General features: G+C 38.2%; 1 protein-coding gene across 2 annotated transcripts in view; it reads right to left on the bottom strand.

Annotated features, from left to right (window-relative positions):
- Nucleotides 1-13,714, bottom strand: part of Map3k3 (mitogen-activated protein kinase kinase kinase 3) — a 74,387-nt gene that overhangs the window by 49,635 nt on the left and 11,038 nt on the right. Inside the window, exons 2-3 of one of the 2 annotated variants that reach the window (XM_015504794.2) lie at nucleotides 12,148-12,269; nucleotides 9,988-10,080 (exon numbers count right to left, since the gene is read on the bottom strand). In XM_015504794.2, coding sequence (XP_015360280.2) covers nucleotides 9,988-10,080; nucleotides 12,148-12,269 — 215 coding nt within the window. The remainder of the gene's footprint in view (nucleotides 1-9,987; nucleotides 10,081-12,147; nucleotides 12,270-13,714) is intronic. The other variant, XM_048798134.1, reaches the window with a different exon arrangement.

Genomic DNA, 13,714 nt, shown 5'->3' with positions numbered 1-13,714 from the left:
GCATATATATATATATATATATATATATATATATATATATATATATATACACACACACACACACACACACACACACGCACACACACACACATATAAATAAAAGCCAGAAGATGGAGCAGTGCTGTGGAGGAGTTACCATATGAATTCAAGATTTATATTAGTGATAGCAGTTTTTTCATGGTCTTCTTTTCTTCTTCCCTGAAAAGCTAAGGGGCTGCCATAACAAAAGTTACCTTCAAGCTGGTGCAGTGGCACACACCTATAATCCCTGCGGCTCGAGAGGCTGAGATGGGAGGATCTCGAGTTAAAGACAGACTCAGCAAGGGTGAGGCACTAAGTAACTCAGTGAGACCCTGTCTCTAAATAAAATGCAAAATATGGCTGGGGATGTGGCACAATGGTTGAGTGCCCCTGAGTTCAATCCCTCCAAAGCATGGTCCACCCTGGCATGCTTCACTCTATTCCCACAATGGATTCTGAAGTATCCTCAGTGCTCACCTGTCTTCCCCTGAAGGTGGATTACCATATCCTTACACCAATTCTGCCTATAGCCTGGCATACCTTGATGTAGCTCTCATTATTATTATTTTTTAATGAATAGATGTTTTTAAACAGTTTTAGATCTATAGAAAAATTGAGCAGATAAAGCAGACTTCCCATATATTCCTCTCCCCCCACATTAAGCTTTCCTTAATAACATTTTATGCTAGTATGGCACATTTCCTTTTGTTACAGTTAATTAACGAATATTCGTGTATTAACTAAGTTCACAGTTCATTCAGATTTCCTCAGGTTTTTTGTTGATTTTTATCTACTTCTTTTTTTCATTTTACAAGATGATAGTTTAAAAAAGACATAATAATAGCTCTCATGCTTAAACTGGAACAATAATATATTTAGACATACATATGAAAGAACCTCTTCAGTTCCTTTATAGGACTGAAGGAACTAAATTTATTTCATTATGGGTCATAACTTGGGCATTGCTTCTACATGAGGTTAGTTAGAAAGGGAATTAAGCCCAGCATGATGTTGCATGCCTGTAATCCAGGAGCTCAAGAGGCTGAAGCAGGAGGATCATGAGTTCAAAGTCAGCCTCAGTAAGTTAGTGAGGTCATAAGCAACTCAGTGAGACTCTGTCTCTAAATAAAATATAAAAAAGGGCTGGAGATGTGGCTCAGTGGTTAATTGTCCCTGGGGTTCAATCCCTGGTACAAAAATAAAGAGTGAGAGAGAGAATTAAACTTTTGCTCCAAACCACAAATCACTCCTACTCCAGCCTAACCAAGGCTGTGACTAGCAAATAGTGTAAACAAAGATTCCTTGTCTAATGATACCACAGCCATCCCAGAGCAAGATGCAGGTTTCCATGTATGACATGGTGTACCCAAATCTGCCAAATTCCTAAATCTGTTTCTCCTGTCAGGCTGACAATATGGATAAAGAAGGTTCAGATAAAGGTAACTTAGTTCAATTCCTTCCTGCCAACCATTCTCCTTAACCTCTCTGGGGTATTTTACATTGGTGGCCAACTCTTCCTCTGGGAACCTGCTACCACTCTAACCCCTAACACACTAACTACTTCTGCTTCTTTGCTGTTTCCTCTTCTTCGTGCCCTCTCTCACCCCTCTCACCATGTGACCATGAATCTTCAAATCTTCAGTTTCTGGCTTTCTCCCTCTTTACTCAACTTTCTTCTCAGTAGGGATAAATTTCATCAAGTCAACCTATAAATAAAAGACTCTCAAATCTCTATGTCCAGCCCCAATCTGTGAATCAAAGCTTTATTTGCCTACCATGTATTTGAGGCAGATATGCAGTTATTAAAATGTAGCAGTGGAGTCAAACCACCTGCTTTAAATGCTGGCTCTAGTTTGTATGACCTTTAACTTATTACTTAACCTCTCTGTGACTCAATTTCTTCATCTGAAAAGTAAGAATCATGAGAGCATGTATTTTTATGTAGATTTATCAAAAGAATTAAATTACACAATTATACAAATTAGAATAGTACCTGATACTTAAGAACTAAGAAAGGTCCACTATCCTTTAGCCAAAATCCTTGCAGCCAAAGTGTTTCCAAATGCACATTTAGGACTTAGAGAACTAATATGGTGTGTACTCTGCATACCACATGATACCTCCCCCATCCCTGGGTCAGTGGCGGGCAGCACTCCCACTGGAGAGGCAGAATGCTCTTAAGTATTTCCTACATTCTTGTGCATTTCCTAAAGTTAGTTTAGGACACTGTGCCTATTTCTGACCAAGAGCTAGAAACAGAATTGAGTTCTATACTCTTTCCTGGCAGTCTAACATCCCAAGACAGCAGGGACCCTCTCAACTCAAATTGCTAAGTTACTGTGGGGAACACTTTCCTCTCCCTCCTCATACTGGCCATATTATGTTAAGTCACTGAGATTCATAGTTCATTTGTTACACAATACAAACTATTTATCTAAGTTATTCTAATTTTTGCAGTGAAAAATATGAATATTCATAATAAGTGGAATAGAGAAAGATTATAAATAGCCCTGCATCCACTCAGGCAAGTTTTGTTCCCAAATGAGTTTGCTTGAAATTAAAAAACAAAAACCCTTCAGTTTGCAGAACTCTCCGCATTTCAGAATTGCAGATAAGATACTGTGGAGGGGCTGGGGTTGTGGCTCAGCAACAGAGTATCCACCTAGCACTGTGTAAGGCCCTGAGTTTGATCCTCAGCACCACTAAAAATAAATAAAAGTATTGTGTCCAACTACAATTAAAAAATAAATATTAAAAAAAGATACTGTAGGGGCTGGGATTGTGGCTCAGCGGTAGAGCGCTCCCCTAGAACGGGCGGGGCCTGGGTTCGATCCTCAGCACCACATAAAGGTATTGTGTTGTATCCATCTACACCTAAAAAATAAATATTAAAAAAAAAGATACTGTAGACCTGCAAAAATTAGCGCACATGTGCAAGCACACACACACACACATGCACACACACACACACACCCATCACACTCTCTCAGTTTTTCTCCCCACTGCAATCTCACACTTAACCTAGCCACATATGTCTACATCAACTACCCTCTTAAATGAATCTCCCTTCTCAGTATCACTATTTCTAAGTTGGTACTTCTGTTCTCTCAGCTAAACCTGGGTTCTATTTGAGCCTTTCCTTCCTTTCCCTGCTCACAGACAGATAGCAATTTCCAATTTCTCCCTTCAAAAGACTTTGATAAGAGGGCTGGGGATGTGGCTCAAGCGGTGCGCGCTCGCCTGGAATGCGTGCAACCAGGGTTCGATCCTCAGCACCACATACAAAGATGTTGTGTCCACCGAAAACTAAAAAATAAATATTAAAAAAATATAAATATTTTAAAAAATTCTCTCTCTCTCTCTTAAAAAAAAAAAAGACTTTGATAAGAGATTCTGCTTCCCATTCTTTCTGACGTCACCTCTTGATACTGGATTCTGAAGGCTACCTCTGTGCTTCTCAGTTCCCCACTTCTTACCCATTCTACATTTCCTCTACAGTTCCAAGTATCTTCTGTTTGTACCAGTAATTGAACCCAGGTGTGCTTAACCTGAGCCACATCTCCAGCCCTTTATGTATTTTAGAGACAAGGTTTCACTAAGTTGCTTAGGGCCACACTAAGTTTTGAACTCACCATCCTCCCACCTCAGCCTCCCAAGACACTGAGATTACAGGCATGTGCCATCATACCTGGCCCCAACTATCTTAATCACCTCTTTCATGGTGTCCCTTCCTTGTTCAAATAATAGTCAGTGATACCCACAACTATGAAATAAAGTTTAAATCCTCCACCACCATTTGAAATCCTCTGGGATTTACACTCATTCTGTTTACCTAACCACTGCATATTATTTGTTCTCTAAGGAACTCTCCCCTCAAGCCAGTCAATGCTCACTCTATTTTCTGAAATTTGCCATATTTATTCCTTCCTCTAGCCTCTAACAAACTGTTTCCTGACCTAGAGTGCCACTCTTCCTTCTTTCCACCTAACTGTTACACAACCTTTGCAGACTGGTTCAAGTGCCACCTCCATATGAAATGACTCCATAGCTCTTCTGGCTCAAGTTTACACCTTTCACTTTCCTGGTTTCCCATAGCACTCATTTTTGGGACCATATAATTGATTAGGTACAGTCATACACTACAGTAGTTTTCCCTCCTTCCTGTCTGCCTGCCTTCCTTCTTGCCTGCCTTCCTTTCTGCCTTCCTTCCTTCCAGCTTGCTCTCCTTCCTTCTTGCCTGCCTGCCTTCCTTCCTTCCTGCCTGTCTTCCTGCCTTTCTTCTATGTATTCTTCATTTCCCAGTAAGAATGCATAAATCCTAGGGTTCAGGGACTATAACTTACATTTCTTTTATGTGTTTAGGAAGCTGGACTATACTCATATGTTAAATTTAATAGAGGTGCCATAGCTGAGAAAAAATGTTCTGGAGCTGGCAGAGTAGTGCATAACTATTACCCAGTAACTCGAGAGGCACTGGGAAGAGTTTGGAGGGCAAACTTAGCAACTCAGTGAAACCCTCAGCAACTTAGTGAGACTGCCTCAAAATAAAAAATAAAAGGGACTGGAGAGGTAGCTCAGGGGGGTAAATCAACCCTGGGTTAAATCCCCAGTATCCCCCCACAAACAACCCCCCCCCAAAAAAAGGGAGAAAATTAGTATAACGATTCAGGTTTAGGAAATTCAAGTCCCCTGTTCACCAGTTAATCAGTAAGGGTAACAGTGAGGGTCACACTCTGAAAAGGGACAGGGCAGGCCTCAAAGTTGAGCTACAGATTCAGGAAGCAGCAGGGGCAATGGATGTCACCGGTAACACCAAATTTACGAAGACGCAAATTTCTCAAAGTCTGGACTGATATGTGAACATGTAATCCAAAAAAACTCTTGAGAATCCAGAAAAAAAAAATCACTGTTTATTAAACAAAGGTTTGTGAACTAGTTTGTTCTGGCAAAGATCTCGGTTAGTCATTATTTGTCTTATCCTCTCTCTGATTCTGTATTGCTCCCTCTTCCTGTATTTGCTGAATACCTTTGATGGCTTCCCCCATCTTTGGAACTGAAGTCCTTATTTTGCCAGAGATTGTAAATAAATGAAAGAAAAGGGCAACAAAAATAAAAATTTTATTTGTATATGTAACTCAGAAAAGTCAGAAGAGATCAGCAGAAGAGATGATTATAAACCAACCTTATAACAACAAAAAAAAAACAAAAACAAAAACAAAAAAAACACCAGGCTGTGTGCTGCTATGTCTTATTTTCAAACTGGCCAGCCGTCTTATCAACAACCCTTGAAAGAGAAGGGAAGTCCTGAAGAGCCAGATCTATCATGGTAAAAGCAAAAGGCAGTCTGCTTAATCATCGACCCTGTTAGAGGAACAGCTCCTGGAATTCTCTTCCTGTAGAACTGATAGCCAAGGGTCTGCCCTGCTTACTTCTGCCACAAAAAAGGCAGCTTTTCCATTCAGAAGGACCCGCTAGTGGACTATCTAGAGAGTCAGATCCAGACTCTGGGCTCTGATGGAGCATCTACCTGCCATCTTGATAAGATTCAAGGGAAATCAGAATCATGGAAATAAAGATTCTATTTCTTCCTTTACTGGAGTTTTCTAAAATTGGACTAGATCCAGAAGTTTGCACAAGGCCATCAATCAAATAATTGATAATGACAATTCAATAAAGGTAGAAAAACTTAGAACTTTCAGTTCCAAAACAGTATGCATAGTTTTGGTTTAGAAACTGTTTCCCCAAAGTTCACACCTACAGAACTAGAACATAATAGAAGTCATGTAATCACTACAATTTCACATTTATACTTTTTTGGTACCAGGGATTGATCTCAGGGGCACTTGACCACTGAGCCACATCCCCAGTCCTATTTTGTATTTTATTTAGAGACAGGGTCTCACTGAGTTGCTTAGCGCCTCACCACTGTTGAGGCTGGCTTTGAACTCAAGATCCTCCTGTCCCGGCCTCCCAAGCCATTGGGATTATAGGCGTGTTCCACACCACCCAGCTACAACTTCACATTTATATGTTTGTTTTAAAATGTACAAAATAATCAAGAACTATGTAATGTTTTGAACAGCTAACAATAAAAAATTAAAAAAATAAAAAAATAAATAAAAAAAAATAAAATGACAAGTGAAATTATCAATTTTCTTCAGTTGATTTCGATAAAAGAGAGTAAATCAGACAACTGAATGTCACTACTTTATTGCCATGAACTTACTATTTCACATGGTTTTTATGGATGTAGTTTAAAAGGTGCCACATAGAGGTTTTCTAAAAATGCAAATTTTCCCATATTAAAATCTTACTCATCTCTGTTGAAACCATATAAATTTCAAATGATACGCGATAAGCACACTGTTCAAAATTTTCACAAAGCTTTAGAATATGATTTACTTTATAATCAACTACTCATTTAACTGGGTATTCATTTTATATGGCGCAGAAGATTATAAATATACTTTTTGTGACTTGTAAGGATATGCAGAGAATAAAGTGAAAGGATATTTGAATAAATAACTAACAATAAGGGGCAGAATGTTAATGAATGTTACATGATAAGAAAGTAAAAACACTTATACACAATGGAGTATTACTCTGCATTAAAAAATGACAAAATCATAGAATTTGCAGGGAAATGGATGGCACTAGAGCAGATTATGCTAAGTGAAGCTAGCCAATCCCTAAAAAACAAATGCCAAATGTCTTCTTTGATATAAGGAGAGTAACTAAGAACAGAGTAGGGACGAAGAGCATGAGAAGAAGATTAACATTAAACAGGGATGAGAGGTGGGAGGGAAAGGGAGAGAGAAGGGAAATTGCATGGAAATGGAAGGAGACCCTCAGGGTTATACAAAAGTACATACAAGAGGAAGTGAGGGGAAAGGGAAAAATAATACAAGGGGGACAAATGAATGACAGTAGAGGGGGCAGAGAGAGAAGAGGGGAGGGGAGGGGAGGGGGTGGGGATAGTAGAGGATAGGAAAGGCAGCAGAATACAACAGACACTAGTATGGCAATATGTAAATCAATGGATGTGTAACTGATGTGATTCTGCAATCTGTATACGGGGTAAAAATGGGAGTTCATAACCCACTTGAATCAAAGTGTGAAATATGATATATCAAGAACTATGTAATGTTTTGAACAACCAACAATAAAAAAAAATAAAAAATAAATAAATAAATAAATAAATAAAGTAAAAACACACACACACAAAAAAACTGGGGTGAGAATGACTATGAAAAGTAAAAAGTTGATCAAAGAAGTCATTTATGTAATTTGGAAATCTTTGCTAAAAATCTTCAAATTAATATTTTTGAAATTTTATTATCAAGTTAATTTTGCACATAATTACTAATCCGTAATACAGAGAAAGTCAGGATATAGAACAATAGATACCCTACTCCTCATTAACCCTATTCTTTTTAAAGACATTATTTTAGCCATTTGTTAATGTTTGGGGTAGTTATATATAAAACTTAAAATAATAAACATGTTATTCTGCTTTGTTGAATTGTAAAAAAAATTAAAAAATAAAAAAATAAATAAAATGTACAAAATACATTCTGTCCATGTTACCTACAACTTTATGAGGTAAACACAATATGATACTATGTCTATATATCAGATGGAAAAACTGAGGTTCCAAAAGGTTATATAACTTAAATTTGGTAAAATTAATGTGACTAAGAGTCAGAAGATCTGTGTTTGTTACCTGGTTCTACTCAATTATCTTTGTGTAAAAGTTCTGTATGGGGTGAGGTTGTAGCACAGTGGTAGAGCACTTGCCTAGCATGTGTGAGGCGCTGGGTTCAATTCTCAGCACCACATAAAAATAAATAAAGGTCCATCAACAACTAAAAATAAAAAAATAAAATAAAAAGTTCTGTAAACATTAAAATATTATACATGTTTACAACTGCTGATGTTGTTAACTATCATTGTAGAAAGTACTCAGTAAATCGTAAAATCCTTTGTTAACAGATGATTAACAATTCTATGACTTCTAGGCCAGTGCTCTCTTTACTCCACTGAGCTGGCAGCGAGTACTCACTGTGAGTGGATACCAGCTGAGAGAATTTTACATATCATGACCTGCAAAACCATCCACAGGCGCCAATCACACCTGATATGCCATACACCTAAGATATTCAGCCAGCTCTAACCATGCTGTAGGCTTCCAGGGACCTAATGTATAGAAGAGAGAATAAAGAGAACACAAATCTAGCCTCCCGGCCAATCGTTCACAGCTGAGCATCTCGTTGCCCACAGTACTTCTATAGTGGCTCAGAATGTTTATTTGTTCTCAGACACATTCTTTTTCAATTAGTTACCAACCCCATTTACTTAAGAGGATGTCTTAAGTCCTGCCAGTCAGAGATATTGAGTTAGGTTTCCCAGTTCTTCCAGGCCTCAGCCCCCAAACATTTCTATCAATGAACCTACCTCCTCTGATTTTCTTTGCCGTGCCAAGCTTGAGCCCCATGAGGCTGTGCCAGTCTCAACTTGGCCTTGTAACCAGCACTGCCATTTGCACACTGAAGAGCTGTTTGCTTCTGCCAACATCATTCCACTCATGAATAAACAACCTTTCCCACTAGCCAAAATACTTGGTTACCTTCAACTGCAATTCTGCAATTTGAATCCTTAGCCCAATTTGACATTTCTTAGCCCAGTTTGGCATCTCTTAGCTCTTTAAATTAGGCAGTGATTTTTCATTCCTCTTTCTTCTTAAGCATGGACATTCTGGCAAAAAATTTGTAATGAAAAAAGCTATTTCATCCTATCCTAAGCCTAAACTAACAATAAACAACAATAACAAACATTAATTTACTCTGTAAATTGTAAAGTCCCAAGTCCACTTTCCAGGTAGTTTTTTTTTAATATGTATATACACCTTTATTTTATTTTTTATGTGGTGCTGAGGATCAAACCCAGAGCCTTACATGTGCTAGGCGAGCGCTCTACCGCTGAGCCACAACCCCAGCTTCCCCCTACTCCCCACCCCCGTGATTTTCATTACACTAAATTGTAAACTGTCAATACTTCTCCCCCATGCATTTCCCCTCACCCCCATTTCACCTTCTCTCTTTTATAAATGCACTGTCTTTCTGCTTTCAAGATTTTTGAAGGGGCTGAGGTTGTGGCTCAGTGGTGGCGTACTTGCCTGGCACGTGTGAGGCACTGGGTTCGATTCTCAGCACCACGTATGAATAAATAAAGGTCTATCTACAACTAAAAAAAAATTTTTTTTAAAGATTTTTGAAGACTATCTCTCCTGGTGAAAAGCTACTAGGCTTCCCAGAAGAGATCATTCTACATCCTTGACTTAAAGGGAAAAGTCATCTTGACACTTTTTGGATTTTTACCTAATATTGCATAAAAACTTGAGCTTTAATTTCAAAAACAGTCATGTTAGAGTCACAGCTTCACATTCTCCAAAGAATAGAATTTCATTAGATAGGATTCCCATTGATGAACTTATAATAATTTATAGAAACTCATGACCTGTGTAGAAATATGGAAGGCACCAATGAATCTCTACCATCTCTAAGCACAGACTTAATTTCCTTTTTAAAAAATCAACAATACTTTACATAGTATGTAAAGTTTTACTCTCAAATAATCACCAGCCACATGTGACTATTTAACTTAATTAAAAATAAGTAAAATTTAAAACTTAGTTCGTCAGTTGCTCAACAGAACATGTGGCTAGTGGCTACCATATTGGACAGCACAAATATTAAAGCATTTCTGTCATCACAGGAAGTTTATTAGTACTGAGAGAGGCTGTTTATGAATACTGTTGTGAGAAATGATTAGAGGCACAGAACATGGAACCAATGGTCCCTACAAATTCACTAAAACAACTTATCTGGGAAATGAATTTCACTCTTTTAGAATGAATAGCAAATTTAAAAGCACATTTCAGCTTTAACAGGTAATACAGGTCCTTACCAAAAATGTCTTTTTCTCACTGGCCCCTGCACATGAGCTTGTTGTTACTGTGGGGCTGTTCAGAAGGGCTGAGCTGCTGCTGTTGTGTTTTTTCTTTAAAAACAAAAAAACTGAGGTTAATGATTTGCATCCTCCACATAACAGAAAAAAAATGTGACATTACTCAAGTAAATTATAGGTGCAAAGAGCCAGTACCCATGAAGATTAATTTCTAAAAAATAGTCAATTCTTTATACAACTTTCCCAACCACTGACTTCACTCCAATAACATAACAGCAGACATAGGGGGAAAAAAAAATCAAGATTTCTTTTATAATAGCTTTTAGCCTCTAAACAGAATGATTCCTAAAAGGTAATTCCTGTTAAGGAACTATCAGGGACTACTTCACTCCCTTTTCCCTCAGTCCATATGGGTCTTCCAGCTCAAAACAGCTTCCCCTTTTCACCCACTAACTGATATCTACGCCCATAGTTCAGTATGGAAAAAGATCAGCTAACTGGAGCAGTGTTCGCAGGCAAACTCCACATAGGAAGACAGGAAGGAAAGTGAGGTCATTAGGCTCAAGCCTGGGGGAGGGAACTCAATTCTGGTAAAATGCTCCTTCCAAAAGTGGCTTTGAATACAAATAAGTTACAACAAGGAGAACCCACACAATTAGACAGAATAATGTATGAAAATATTAGAAGAATGGGTCCTAATCTGTTCCTAGCTCAGTTCTGTAAGATAATTACAATGAAAGCTTTCTAAAGTGATCTCTCCATTAATAATATGGAACAAAAATAATCCTCTCCACCTCCCCCCGGGGGTGGGGGGGGGCCCTTAGAATTCCTAAAGGCAGGAAATACTCTAGGAGGCAAGACCACAGATAGAAAAAATCCTAGAGCCTTATGCTTATGCTTTCTCTAGGAACCAAGGATACTTCTGAAGACTTGGTAGACAAGATGCAAATGAGAGAAGAGGTTAGATCATGAAAGAATGGATATCATGGACAAATTTTCATCAAACATGTGCAACACCATCAGATACAGCACTGGTGATACGCACTAGGGAGGAAAGCTCCCCATCCATTCATTCCTCTCCGCAGGCCAAAGTACCCAGGAAATAGGACAATAGATGACACTAGATGACACTAGAGGTGAGAAGATTCCCAACAGCACACAGGTTTAAATGTTAACAAAAATAGGCAATGTTTTTCTGAAGAAGCACAGGACTCTCAATAAAACAAATATTATCTCAAAAATATATTATGAGTCAATAATAGGAAACAACTATAAATAATAACAACAACAAGTCATTCATTGTTGCCTTTAGAATATATTATGTGGCATTTTTAAATTTAAAAAAAATTTAATTTATTTTCTGGGGTACTGTGGATTGAACCAAGGGGTACTCTACCACTGAGATACATCCTCAGTCCTTTTATTTTGAAATAGGGTCTTGCTAGTTGCAGAGGCTATCCTTGAACTTGCCATCTTCCTGGCTCAGTGTCCCAAGTACTTATGTAACATTTGAATGAAATTTCCCTTCCTAATTATGTTTTACATAAAATTAATTTTCTCTGAATACATACTCTAAGGTATACTCTAAAATACTTCTGAGTTAGGAAGCATGAATCTGAACTAAGGCCAAATAATCAGTAAAGGAAAAAAATTGTATGAATACTCTCCCCATAATAAGTAAAATAATTATTTTCATTTTTTTTTTTTTTTTTTTTTTTAGTTTACCTAACTCATAAAGCATANTTTTTTTTTTTTTTTTGGTACTGGGGATTGAACTCAGGGGCACTCAACCACTGAGCCACATCCCCAGCTGTATTTTATTTAAGACAGGGTCTCACTAAGTTGCTTAGTGTCTTGCCATTACTGAGGCTGGCTTTGAACTCAAGATCCTCCTGCCTCAGTCTCCCAAGCCACTGGGATTACAGATGTGCATCACTGCACCCAGCTATTTTTATTCTTTATAAATGAAATGCTATGCACAAGGCTCTGGAACTTCAGGTCATAGACTCACATCTGGTTGATATATATCATTTACCATTTAACAGACTGTGAAGGGAAAGGACCACAGAATTCAAGGCTGTTAGTAGAGTGGCCTTAACTTATCAAATATTTCCCATTGGAAAAATCCCTCTCCAACAAATCTGTTAAGGCCACACATACCTGCCTATTTGGGTGACCCGTGTCCTTGTTCTTCATGGTCTCATATCCAGACACACGGGGACGTCGGCTCATCTGGAGGGCCACCAGGTCCTTCATGATCGAGTCCAATGCCTCCTGTTCATCTGCAATGAAAAAGAGCACATGGGCTAAGGGACTAAAACAGAGATCAGCAAAGCACTTCCATAAATTATACAACTAATACTCAGGGGGTTCTGCCTAGGTAAAATGACAGACCCAGTAACAACAATCACTACAGCAGATGCCTCACTAAAGTAGATAAATGAGATCAGATTATGACAATTTAAATTTTAACGAATTTTTAGGAGCGCTCCAGTCAAAAATCTGGCAGCAGTATTTGCCAACTGATTGCAACTAAGGGAGATACTAAAAAAGAGCAATTTGTCCAGTATTAGAAAAACTTAACAGGAAAAACAGATGCAAAGTTGGAGCCAAGGCACAGGTGGTACATACCTATAATCCCAGCAATTTGGGAGGCTGATGAAGGAGGATAGTAAGCTCAAGGCCAGCCTGAGCTAATGAAATCCTGATTTAAAATAAAAATAAAAAGGGCTGGGGACCTAGCTTAGTGGTAGAATGCCCCTGGGTTCAATCCCCAGTACCACAAAAAAGAGAAAAAAAAAAAACAAAACATAGCACACATGTGTAACAGGGTATTAATGAAAAGATAAATTCAGAGAGAGCTGAGTATGGGACACAGTCAGTCCCAGACCTATTCTTAAAGCATCATATGTAGGAGAGCAAATCTTAAAAAGGTACCAAACAAGGACTTCAGGTAGCTACTTGGAACAGAGGTTTTTTTTTTTTTTTTTTTTTTTTAACAAGCCTTGCATTTGAATATAGGCCCCCTAACTCTACAAAGTTTACAGACCTTCTGCTTCCTATAGGAAAGTCAAAGGGCAGTTCTATTGTTTTTCTTCCCTGACCAAGCAATGCATTGTCTCTACCTTACTGGCATTACTTTTAATCTCTTTTCCTTGAAATAGCATAAATTACTGGAGTTCTCATGCCCTGAAAACAACTGAGCAAAAGCAGAACCCAAATCAGCCCAATTCTAACTTTTGCAAAATTCTCCTAGGTCCTTCACGAGGTTTCTATTCATTCAATTAACATTTAGAGGTTGAAAATAATTAAATCTGTTGCTCTGGAAGGGATATGGGGGATGAGTTGTTACACTTTGGTGTCAAGTGAGTCACTTGGGGACTTGGGACACAACTTTAAAAGAAACAAGTGCAAAAGACTACTCCCAAATAGAGTGCCTATCTTCTGTTTGTCCCTTGGAAATATTCTAATACCCCAATGAAAAGGAAAACACAGCATCATTCCAATTTCTTCTCCCATACTATTTGCCTCTCCCCTCTTCCTACTCTGCTTAGAGGCCCACCACACCTCAGAGGAGGTAAAGGAAAGGAAGGACAAAGGTGCCTATAAAGAGGTTTTTGTCTATCCAGAAAAGTAAAATTAGACTTAAAACTTGCAAGAAAAACATCAGAAGAGTAGCTTCTCTACGATTCCACTTCAAAACACATACAAAAATTTGTAAAGGGTG

Source organism: Marmota marmota, unplaced genomic scaffold (genome assembly GCF_001458135.2).
Source record: "Marmota marmota marmota unplaced genomic scaffold, marMar, whole genome shotgun sequence".
NCBI classification, from domain to species: domain Eukaryota; kingdom Metazoa; phylum Chordata; class Mammalia; order Rodentia; family Sciuridae; genus Marmota; species Marmota marmota.
The sequence above is the reverse complement of the archived record's forward strand: the minus strand, read 5'-3'. Positions and strand labels throughout refer to the sequence as shown.